This window comes from Triplophysa rosa, linkage group LG1 (genome assembly GCF_024868665.1).
Source record: "Triplophysa rosa linkage group LG1, Trosa_1v2, whole genome shotgun sequence".
Classification (NCBI taxonomy): Eukaryota; Metazoa; Chordata; class Actinopteri; order Cypriniformes; family Nemacheilidae; genus Triplophysa; species Triplophysa rosa.
Genome location: NC_079890.1, coordinates 3,032,093 through 3,044,453, shown reverse-complemented (window position 1 = coordinate 3,044,453; position 12,361 = coordinate 3,032,093). Strand labels below are relative to the sequence as shown.

General features: G+C 38.9%; 1 protein-coding gene across 2 annotated transcripts in view; it reads left to right on the top strand.

Moving 5' to 3' along the window:
- syt7b (synaptotagmin VIIb) overlaps nt 1-12,361 on the top strand; it is a 113,506-nt gene that overhangs the window by 71,801 nt on the left and 29,344 nt on the right. For both annotated transcript variants that reach the window (XM_057350823.1, XM_057350734.1), the window contains 2 exons: nt 2,532-2,888; nt 9,662-9,781. In XM_057350823.1, the coding sequence (XP_057206806.1) occupies nt 2,532-2,888; nt 9,662-9,781 (477 nt within the window). The remainder of the gene's footprint in view (nt 1-2,531; nt 2,889-9,661; nt 9,782-12,361) is intronic.

Genomic DNA, 12,361 nt, shown 5'->3' with positions numbered 1-12,361 from the left:
AGTATGTGCAATCCCCTGGGATTCGAACCCACGACCTTGGCGTTGTTAGCACCATGCTCTTACCACTAAGCTACAGGAAAGCTGAATGTTATGTTTTGACAGCTCAAACTGTGAGTGAAGGGTATTTGAATACAACAAAGCATGCACATATACATATACATATATAAAAAATGTATATGAATTGGTATTTTATAAAAGTCTTGGGTGTAACGGGTGCTGTTAAAACGTGATTTATGTGATAGACGTTTCTTATTGGTCTTGGAACAACATTCCTATCAACCAGATTCAGATTTTGGACCCCTAGATAATGTAACAAACTGGGAATCCAATCTTGAGTAACATCCCTATAACCAATCATATCTCTGATTTCAAAGGTTTGGAATAAAATATGGACGAACCCAACCACTTGGTTAAAATTAACCTTGTTTCAACCCAAAGTGCTGGGTTGGATATTTTCTAGGTTACTTTAAAGGAACAATACTGGGTTTTTAGGAGGATCTATTGCGCGTTTGGTGAAACGGATCGTGCATGATCCGTGATCCGTACGCATCTCTGCTGGAAAGTCTTTATATATTAACACACGTCCTAGCTCCTGCCTGACTTTTATCCTTCTTTTTATACTTAAAATCCACAGACCTTTTATTTTATGTAATAAATAAGACATCGCTCTTTCTACAGTCTTTCTAATGCCCACATGATCTCTTCCCTGCGTCAACATGAGAACGACATCTTTTTGTACTATGGTGGCCACCGTCTTCTTTGGACTGAGCGATTCGTTGCAAATCTATAATACAACACTAGTGGCCGCTATAAATCAAAAACTGCACCTTTAAAGGAGCAATGTGGAGATTTTATCGACGAGGTTGCGAATTGCAACCAGCGGCTCACTCCACCCCTCCCTTTTAAAGCACCAGGATGGCTGACACAGGACTAAGATGTCGTCACGTTTTCGCTTCTTTGCCGAAGGAGATAACGTAGTTACGAAGCGTGCTCTGAAGAGCAGTTTGTCCGTTCCATGTAAGGGGTGTATGTACAGGTAGATAGAAATAGCTCATTCTAAGGTAATAAAAACATAACGCTTCATTAGTCTTTATACAACTCTGAAGACATAGTTATGTATATTATATTGCATTTCTGTCAACAGATCATCCAAAAAACTACACACTGGACCTTTAAACCACCGGTTGGGTTTGTCCATATTTCACCCAACGATTTTAAGAATGTGTACTAAGTGTTAGGGCTGTAATGGTTTCATATGAATGTTGATCCAGGAACACGTCCTATTTGGCTAAATCACGTCATGCCCTACGGCATGAAACGCCTCCTCACCGAGTCTAACAATCATACCAGCATTCCATCGTAACATGAAAAAACAATCACAGTGGCCGGTAGCTCATTACTTTAACTCATCTACATGAATCTCCACGTCCACTAATATGCCGCCGACTGCAACCTTGACAAGTGTATAAAAGGGGCAGAGTTTCAGCTACTGCTGATTTCCATTCAGTTCACAAATCTACTCTCTATAAATGCTTCCCTTGGGTACCACCGCAGCATTGGGGTCTGGATAGAGGTGTGTGCCGCTTAACCCCGCTGCTGTAAATCTTCAAGCAGAGCATTAGGATCGGTAGCACAGTTCTACAGGACTTTACAGTAATCAGACATGTCACATAGCTACGGAAGCTGTTGGGAGGGGTGAAGAGGATAAAAATGGTCATTGAATTGAATAGAGTCCGATCGGTGCGTGGATGGTGAACGTTAAACATTCTTTTAGCAGGGGAAGTTGGATGTACAAGACATACGCCTTTGTAGGGTCATGCCACGAGAGACATAAGAGATTCCCTTTTTCGATCAAAGTGGTGCTGGTGCTTGGTGTCACAATCGACCAGTGTTTCCGCTGACCTGAGAGGCGATGATGACGTAACTAACAGTATTACTTTTACTGCATAAAGCTGGAGCCACTGCCTGAAGTCTCAAAAACTGAGTTTTATTTTGAACCAAGGCAAGTTACAGATTGTAGCTTTAATATACTTTGTAAAAATAGAAACATCTGACTGAACACTCATTGCGATGTCCTAGTTCTGCATCTAGTTTTGTTCTGCCAGATTGAGTTGTTGTTCTGAAAATGTATCCTACTATCCTACCTTTGACTTTAGCAGAATGCTTCTCGATTGGCCACTGACTCTCGCACCAGCACTACTTCGGTGAAAAAGGGGCTCGCTTTAAGTGAACATTGTGCATTTTGTTAACACTGCCTTCTAACTTTGCCTTTCTTTTCTTCCCTCATTTCCTCATTGTGCTTCTTTGTCCCCTGGACGTCTCGAAATGTCTGTTACTTTCTCTACCCTTACCCTTGTTGTCCTCTTCTATCTCCCAACACCCTTCCTCGTTGTTGTCTTTACATCTCTGGCTTCGTCTTCCGTTACCCTCTTCCTCCGTTACATTAATCCTGTTCTCTTTATCTTGTGAATTCCTCTTGTGAATTCTCGTCCTTGTCTCGCCCCCCAACTCGGTCCCCTCATACGATGCAGTGCCAGTTTTGGGGACCCCTCTCTCTCCACCACCTCCACCCTGGAGCATATCCCGTCCTCAGCAGCCCGCCCCAGGCCCCTGGTCAGGCAGCAAAGCCTTCAGCAGCCCCTAACCCACCAGCCCCCGCCAGGCCCCAACGACCCCCCAGTCACCTCCCAGAGTCTGGGCCAACTGCACACCGGTCCTGGGGGTGGGGGACAACGTGGGGGCCCGCGGGGGGTGCGTGGTAGCCCGGCTGGGGCAGGGGCATCCCGCTACAGGTCGGGCGGAGGGGCCAGGTCGCGTTCCAATCCCGGGAGCTGGGACCACATGATGGGACAGATCCGAACCAGAGGCATGGACGTCAAGTCGTTCCTGTGAGTCTAAATTGCAAATTTACACTGATTATTTTCTTTTTAGATTTTGAACATCAACGTTAAAGGTGAATTGTGTTATATTAGTGGCCCAAACACAGAATTTGCACACAAGTAATCACAAACCACTTTTTTCACACTATTCCGAAATAGTGTCAACTCGCTGTCGATTAAGCCAGAAGTGGACATTCGTTGCACAGCGCCACCTTGATACATTTACCCTTAATTCTTTTCTGCTTCCTGCTAATTTTGCGGTATTGTTAGGGATTCATCAGTGTGTTTCTGTTTTACACAACCCTTTTCAGCAGATACCATATAAACTGTAATAGTTTAATGTGAATGTTCAACATCATCTTTACTGTAATTTGTTCTGTAGTCTTCATGTTCATCTCATGAATTGTGGGTTGCTATTTAGAACCAGTTGCTTTGACGGTGCTTCCATAGTAACCTCTTCATTTCTAATTTTACTTTAAATTTACTGATGTTTTTGCTCCTTGCGACTCCTTGAAATGTCAGTGTCTAAGATACCCTTATATTACCAAATCCAGCTACACATTCACCTGCTGAATAAAAACAAGTACCAGCATGAATTTCCATGTTTATGCTGAATAATGCTGGTCTAGCTGGGGCGGAAGGTTGACGTTTGGCTGGATATCTAGCTTGCTGGATTGTTATATAATAAAAATGATTTCTAGGAGTGTAACGATATATTAATGTATCAGTTGAGCTGTTAACATGTGAACTGCGTTAAAGGTTTGTTTGTTTCATTTTGCGCTTTGTGAAGTTCTCTCTTAGGGTTTTGCTTCCTTAGTTTTTTTCTTTATTTTAATTTAGTGTTAACATTTTTTAGTGACAGCAATATTTAATTTAGATTAATTTACTCATTAATTAATTAATTGAGTAATTAATTAATTGCTCAAATTTTAGCAATCCAAAAAAACACATGTTAATAAAAAATGTATGTTTTGTAAATAAACCAGTTATTTGGTCATAATATCGTGATATAACCCAGCATCGTGAAATTTTATCCTGAGCTGAGTGTATGGTTATACTCGGGGCCAAATCACACGCCCCACGAAACAGAACACCAGAACACCTGAGCCACACTTTAACAAGTGTTCAAACAACAACCTTTTTCAATTTTCACTCAAGGTTTCATGAAGCCAACATTCAAAGTCTCTCACGACAGAATTTACTTTCTGGTCGCTAGCTTGGTCTTGCTTGTGTTTTCACCCTCCTGCTCGTACGCTGGCGTGTTTTACGCTCTGTCACTCGGTCACGCTCGATTCATGACTTCCCTCACGTGCTGCTCGCTCATGTCTGTCCGTGCTCTTTGTTTCTCATTACGCTGTGTCATTTACTCACACCCGAACGCGTCCCGCGTCTCATCACACCCTTCTGCGCCTCTCTGCTTGCCCATCTGTTTGGTTAGCACGTCTTCATGGCTCTGCACCTGTCACCTGGACGCCGCAGGGAGTGGATTATTCAAGTGTGTGTCTTTAGCTGTTCAACATAGATTAAGTGAACACGATTTCAATCGGGTGGCATATAGGAGGGAGTTTCTTTACATAATCGATGAGTGTTTATACGTGTCTTGGGTTAGCTATTCTCAAACACAGAGACCTGATCAAATTTAGCAGTTCAAATAAGTGTTTCTTATTTTAGTTTAATTGTAGTGTTATTAATTATTTTGTTAATGTCATGTTAATTTTAGCTATTTTAATGTGCCTTCACTTTATTATTTATATACTTTTATTAGTGCTGTCAATCGATTAAAAATTTTTATCTGATTAATCGCACGTTTTTTCTGTGATTAATCATGATTAATCGCACATAACATTGACATTTTTTAATATACTTTAACGTTCTAACAATTTCACATTTAATCTCCAAATTAATGTAGAAACAACAGATTTCTTTAACAACATCATTTTATGAATGAAAGCCAACATTCTGATATTAGTACTGCAACTGATGTATAATTGAGAGCTATCATGTCTAACAGGTAGGAAATATACAGAAATTGAATTAAGTTCTCAAACACTTTACAGTCGTTAATGCTAAAGTCTAAATTAAATACAGAATTAAAGCTACAAAACACATTGATTTCCTCTTTTCTTTTGTTCTTTGATTAACATTAATGACAAGAGTGACTCACAGCAGCAGGTTTAAGAATGCAGCCCCTTTAACACTCTACACAGATCTGACGCACTTTCCCATTGCATTCGTTTAGGATTTTATTTAACACATTGAAATCTTTACTTACGAAAAACGGGCTTTCTGGCATAATCTTGTGTGTTTTTGTTCATTCAAGCACGAAAGAAAACTTCTAGCCTACTGGTGCGCTGCCTGACAGAGATTCAAAAGCAACTGTTTCAAATCGCGCTTAAATGGTTTAAAAAAATGTAGTGCCTCAACTCACAGTAAACTTATTTCCTTTTTCATGCTATGGCAACATTTCTATTTTTTGTTTAGTTTTTCAAATAATATTAAGTTTGTTTTATTATTTTAATTAACAGAAATATTTTAATAGTTCATTTATTCATACTTTTTTTTACCATTCGTTCGTACTTTATTCCTTTTTGCACACACTTCTTTTAGTCCAATTCTTGTGTCTTTTTTCATAATCAAGACTAGCTTGACAAAGCAACATCGGTACAACCGAATGCACGAGTTCGGGGTGGGACTGTTCGTCGACCAATGGCAGACGACGTCTGGGAAACCTGTTTGGAACCAATCACTTACATTAGTGCTGATGTAATAACATACTTTACCTTTAACTATGTTGTGAAGTAAATATCCATCCAGCAAGTGATTCAGATGTTTCATTATAAGGTAATGACAATCATTTGTATGTTTGTATTGCATTGACTTTTCTGACTACACGCAACAACAAAGAAATTCGGTCTATTTACCAATTTTGTATTTTTTACGTACTCAATCTCATTATATTTTCTCGTAATTTCTCTTGCTGTGCAATGGTGCAGGACATTGTATTATCAGAAGTAATATAATATATCCAATCTTTTAATTTAGTGGTTTCACCTCAACTGAGGCCAAAGGAAATACCCAATATCTTTCAGAAAATCTACTGAATGCTGTCAATACCCTCTCTTTTAGAAAAAAGTGGAAGCAATGAAAGAGAGTCTGATTTTTTTGTATTAATTTGCACAGTTTACGTTTCAATTCTGGGCCGGTTTGTGATAGCGCTGGTACGCCCGCGGGCTTACACACGCCTGTTTAAGTGTGTGTTTTTGTGCCAAGGTCATTTAACACTATACAAGCTCTATAGGTGACAGCGCTCAGTGTGTATGCCTGCATGTGTGTGTGTGGTCAATGGTTTAGTGTCAGTATATGTTCTCTGCTGGCAGATCAACTCCACACGGCATTGATCTCCTGTCCTCAGGATCATTACAACCATGATGAACAGTCCTGAAGGAGAGAGAGAGACAGAGAGAGAGAGAGAGAGAGAGAGCTTCTGATGGTCTAGCATTTAAAGAAGAGTGTTGTCAGAGAAACGTGGAATTTTTATGTTATTTTGGGGGGATTCACATTGAGAGGATAGTGGAGAAGTGGAAGGAAATGACAGGTAGAAGAGACAAGGCGTGGGAGAGGGATCCATTACAAGATGGAGTAGCATCAGTCGTAGCGTTTCAGAGCATGTGCACTATTCACTAGACCATGACTTCAATGTTATACCAGCCCTTTACACTACATGTCAAGAATAAAAAGACCATTTAAAAAAAATAAAAGACCATTTAAAACTTATTTTCAGTTACTATACTGTAGGTGCGTGTTTAGGTCAAATAAATGAATTTCGTTCTGTGAACTACTGACAATATTTCTGCCAAATCTCAAATAAAAATGTTTTTTCTATTTGCATTTAATTAGCAGAAACTGAAAACTGGAGAAACAGATGAAAATAACAGAAAGGATGCTCTGTTTTTTTAGACCTCAAATACGGCAAAGAAAACAAGTTCATGTTCACTTTTCAACAATACAACATCATATTTCTACATATATTTAGGAAAAGTTCAAAAATGATATATATATAACCTGGATTTTTATGACGTTGCTGTTAAATTACTTTATGTCACTCCTGAGGTTTGATTTTGTTTAAATTCAACAGACACTAGACTGGAATGGCCACAATCTAGAAATGATGATTAAATGAACATTTGGAACGCTCTCTTCATTTTTCCGCAGCTGTATATTTATTCTATTGCTGTGGGTTTGCTATCCTTACAGATTCGTTTTGTGTTGGACGGGATAGTGAAGAACTATAAGGAGTCAAAACTACAGGCAGTTCAGTCGTTGCGGCGTAATTGTGTGAGGCGTTTAGATTTAATTTTTCATTAAGTGGATATTTGTCTGGGACCAGTTTAAACTTTAATCTCTATTTTCCTGCACAGTTAATGTAGTAATAATCGTTGGCTCTACAGGATCATATAAACTGTAAATGGCTCCAGGTTTAATTCTCTGATACTGTGATTGTCTGACAGGCAATTAAGATCTTGCCTGCACGAGGGATTACAGTGATTTGTGTTATTGTGCTGGAGTTCTGCTCCGCTGCTCTGCTGGACTACAGTATATCACTGCTGTGAATTCACACTAAACACATTATTGATAATCAGATTAAGCAAATATTCGAGCTGATGCGGTGTTAAATGTGAGCAAGAATAACTGTGTTTGAAAGCATACTATTAATTTTTAGTAATGTAAAACAAAAAAATGTAAGGTAGCGTATGAAATTTAGCGGCATCTAGTGGTGACGTTGTGAATTGCAACCAACGTCTCACTCCACCACCCTTTCGAAGCACTACGGCGGCAGACACAGAACTAAGATGTCGCCGCATTTTCGCTTTGTCGAAGGAGATAACGTATTTACGAAACGCAGTTTGTCCGTTTAGGGCTACTGTAGAAACAACATGGAGACTTGAAGGCAATGGGACCCGAGGTGTATGTAGATAGAAATAGCTCATTCTAAGGTCATAAAAACATAACGCTTCTTTATGTAAGTTCTTTATACAACTCTGAAGACATTATGTGTATTATATTGCATTTCTGTCAGTAGATCCTTCAAAAAATTACACACTGGACCTTTAAATAGTAAAGAAAAAAACTAAAATAAAACTTACAACAAATATCTCAATAAAAAATTTTTTTTATTGAAAATTGAAAATAACTACAAAAGCTACAATCCGTAACTTTTGCCTCACTATCGCCATCTCTGTTAAAAACATAACATTGCAGGTTATTTGACGCCCTTATGTTACGTTAGTGACGTCAAACTGATTGCAAAACTGCTTAAGCTGTGAATAAAAACTTACCTTCTTGAGTCGGGGTAAGGTAAGGACACTTTTCGTCTATTTTCTCAATAACTGATTTTGGTTTATTTACTGTATAGCTGGTGTTTGATATGTCTTTAAGATATATTAAAGCTCCAGCTATCATTTATCATCTGTTTCTCCTAAAAGATCCAACAATATTTTGCTTTCTGCCCTTAATAACAAATCTGTCAAGACAAAGCACACATTTTTAGTCTGCGGAAATCAGAAGGAAGGCCTAAGTGCTTCTGTACTATTAATATACCTTCCTTTAGGTCCCTGATGTGAATTCACAGTCCTTGTAAAGGTGATATACTGTATAATAATCAATACAGCAAGTGTGTGTCCCACAGTAAAGGGTGTTTTAATCTGCCAATATGTCTTTTACAAGCACAAGTCTATATCAAATGTGTTTATTTATGAAGTGAAAGGGAGATGGATGGATAGCTAGATATGTATCGAGAGAGAAGATATAATGAGTTTATTGACATTTAATTAAACTCTCATAAGTTTTTTTCTCAGAAATAAAGCACAATGACAATTACTAACACACAGTAAGAACTATAGAAAGAGCTATCGCATTGGTGTCTAAGAGAAACAACTGAAATGATAAAGAGATCTCAGTCGTGATTCTTCTTTGCTGCCATGCATCAATTGGAAGAGAAAAAGGGCGTATTGTAAAATGAACCTGATATAGAAGCAAACAAAAAAAGAAAGTTGAAATTCTGGAGAGCAGAAAGAGTCTTGGGAAAGAATGAGTCATTTCACAGAGGCACACGGAACATGGAGGCCTGAAGACTTTTAACACAGGAGTGTGTGTGTGTGTGTGTGTGTGTGTGTGTGTGTTTGTGGTAAAAGAGTGTGACGTTCAGTCCCCAGCAGTCCATCTAGCATATGCTGTTTTCTCAGTCTCTTTTAACTTTTGTCAACTTTTTCACTGTATTTATTTTAGCTCAACAAGGCAAAATATTATAAAAATCCACAAGACCATCCATCCATTGATTCTCTATACTGCTTATCCTATGTGAGGTCGCTGGGAGTGATGGAGCATATCAATCCAAGAGCAAAGTTTCTCCGTTTGACTAATGTTAAAGTTTTCAAGATAACCCTTCAGTCTGTTCTCTCACAGTATCGTGTATTTTATAACTGACTTGGAGTTCTTGTACTGATGATCAAATATCACAAAAATCCAATAGACCTCCATTAAACAATTTCTGTGATTCGTCCTGATTTATCTCTGTCTGTGTGGGTAGCTTATAGAGTCTCTTTTTAAACTTTTCATAAGCATCTAGTCCAAGGCCAAATATTCAAACTTTCCTATACTGTATATATACTGTATATATATATATATATAATGATTTATTCCGTACAACTGCTCATTAATCTTTATCATTTCTTTCGGTTTGCTTTGTTTTGGTTGTTTGATAAAGTCTACGTGTTTTGTGACAGAGAGGGCAAGATGGTCGTTCTGTCTCTGGCAATTGGATTGGCCGAGCAAGATGACTTCGCCAACCTTCCAGACCTACAGGAGGCGCCAGCGGACAAAGAAACACCTACAACTGACAAAAGGTAAGCACTTCCTCAAAACAGTCTTAAACCACGTGTTCCAATTTGACATACAGATAGAAGATCTATTTTTAAGAATTTTAAATAGCCTGATGAAGATTATTGGCCGAATTCTACAGTCGTAAAAATTTCTCATAACCATCATGCTGTCCAATCCAGTTCCTCTACAACACAAACAAATAATTTTATATTAAAAATAAAGTGATACTTTTGTGAGAGAAACTATAATTATTTTGAACTTATTTAGCAACATTGAAACAAAAAATACTAAATTCAAAAACGGCATCAATAGTTTTGCATCTAGTTGTCATATGATTTTTTTGTCACAAGACTAAAGATCAAATGAGATTTTAATTTATTGACATGTCGCCATATTAAAATCTAATTTTTTGGCTGCAATATCACTAAATAAATTTAAAATCGGCTCTATGTGCTTTTTGAATCTACAGCATGTTGAGTCCTGTATATGAAGATAAATTTATGGTATTTTAATAACGCTTTGTGTTTGGGTTTAGTTAAAAAAACAGAATCGTATAGCCTACATCTAAAGGCTGAAGTATGATTCCCTTTTTACGCGTACGCGAGGGACAGCGTAGAGTGTGCGTGACAAAAATTTCGTCATCAGAACAGTACGCGCACCGCCGGATTTTTGTTACCTCGCATACATAATACGCGCAGGTTGCGCATGCGCATTCCTCTTCTTGTAGTAATTAGTTTAACCACCAGGTGGCAACCGTGTGCTGGGGATGTCGATTCAAGGTAGTAGTCGTATTTGAGGGCTGACACACGAAAGAACTGTACTGTGCGAAATGACAGACTGACAAACCCTGATATGTTTTGGACAACTGTTAGCCCGACGGTTTGCTCATAGTCGTGTCAAGTACTTGCATGCACAGGCATAATTGGTGTTGATTTAACGTCAATGCCACCATCAGTCCATGAGAAGAGAAGAGGACCAATCAACAGTTACTTATTCACAAGTGCACAAGTATGATAACTCAACTTTATTTATATAGCGCTTTTACGATTTTCATTGTTACAAAGCAGCTGTACATGAGACACATTGACTACAAGCAAAACAATCAAAGTTGTACCTGCAAAAACAAGAAAAGGTTGAAAACACAGAAGACAGACACACCCACACACAAAACACTCCACACACACAACACGCACCAACACACACAAAACACTCCACACACACAACACGCACCAACACACACAGACACAGAGCACACACACACACACGGATGCGCAGCACACACACACACACACACACATACGTACACAGACAAGTACGCACACACACACACGCTCAGTGAGAGCACACAATTAGGATAAAGGAGAGAGAAGCACAGGTCAAATATAACAGATAATAAATTCCTATATGCAATATTAATTAAGTAAAACTTTAAGATTCTAAAGCAGCCCCCCCGGTCAGGCAGATAGTGCAAAAACAGTATGCAAACGGTGGCGAGGAACCCAAAACTCTAATCGAGAAAAAAAACTCAGGAGAACCCAGGCCCAACCAGGGGATTCCAGTTCCCCTCTGGCAAAAGCTGCTGCCTCTGCACAAGCTCCAGAGAACTTGCACAACAAGGCTAAATAAAATAAATAAACTTAATAATAAAATAAATTATAGTTTAAGATTATCATTAATAATCTAATAGCATTTGAAATTTTGTGGTGAAGACATGTCAAGAGACCGCGTCCTTCTTTATCCAGCTCTATCATCTCAGCTCTTGTCAGGTCCCCACTTCCCATTCTCCGCTCTACCATCAGGTCAGGCCATGAACTGCATCCTGCTCGCTGTGGTAACCTTGGAACAATGAGACAAGACTGGCTGAGAGTAGAGTACTGTTCTGTACTCTTTGATGCAACAAGTACATCAGTTGTGTTTTTGGTTCCGGTTGATCTAACTAATGCAGCCTAAACCCTCTAAAGATTTATATTATGGAAGAGTAGTGTATGCAAGATTAAAAAGATGCGTCTTTAGTCTAGATTTAAACTGACAGAGTGTGTCTGCCTCCCGGACAGTGCAGGGAAGACTATTCCAAAGTTTAGGCGCTAGATAGGAAAAGGATCTACCACCTGCACTTGATTTTGAAATTCTAGGTATTACCAACTGACAGGACGCCTGAGAGCGTAATGCACGTGAAGGACTGTAATACAAAAGGAGTTCATTCAAGTACTGAGGAGCTAAACCATGTAAGGCTTTATAGGTAATAAGCAAGATTTTAAAGTTAACGCGATGCTTTATAGGTAACCAGTGCAAGGTTGACAGAACCGGGCTAATATGTTCATACTTTTTTGTACGTGTAAGAACTCGAGCTGCCGCGTTTTGGACCAATTGGAGTTTTTGTAATAAGCCTGCAGGGCAACCACCTAACAGTGCATTACAGTAATCTAGTCTTGATGTCATGAATGCATGAATTAACTTCTCTGCATCTGAGATTGACAGCATATGACGTAGTTTAGATATATTCTTAAGATGGAAAAACGCAATTTTACAGGTGTTGGCGACGTGGCTCTCAAATGACAGATTACTATCGAATAGAACGCCAAGATTCTTTGCTGACGACGAGG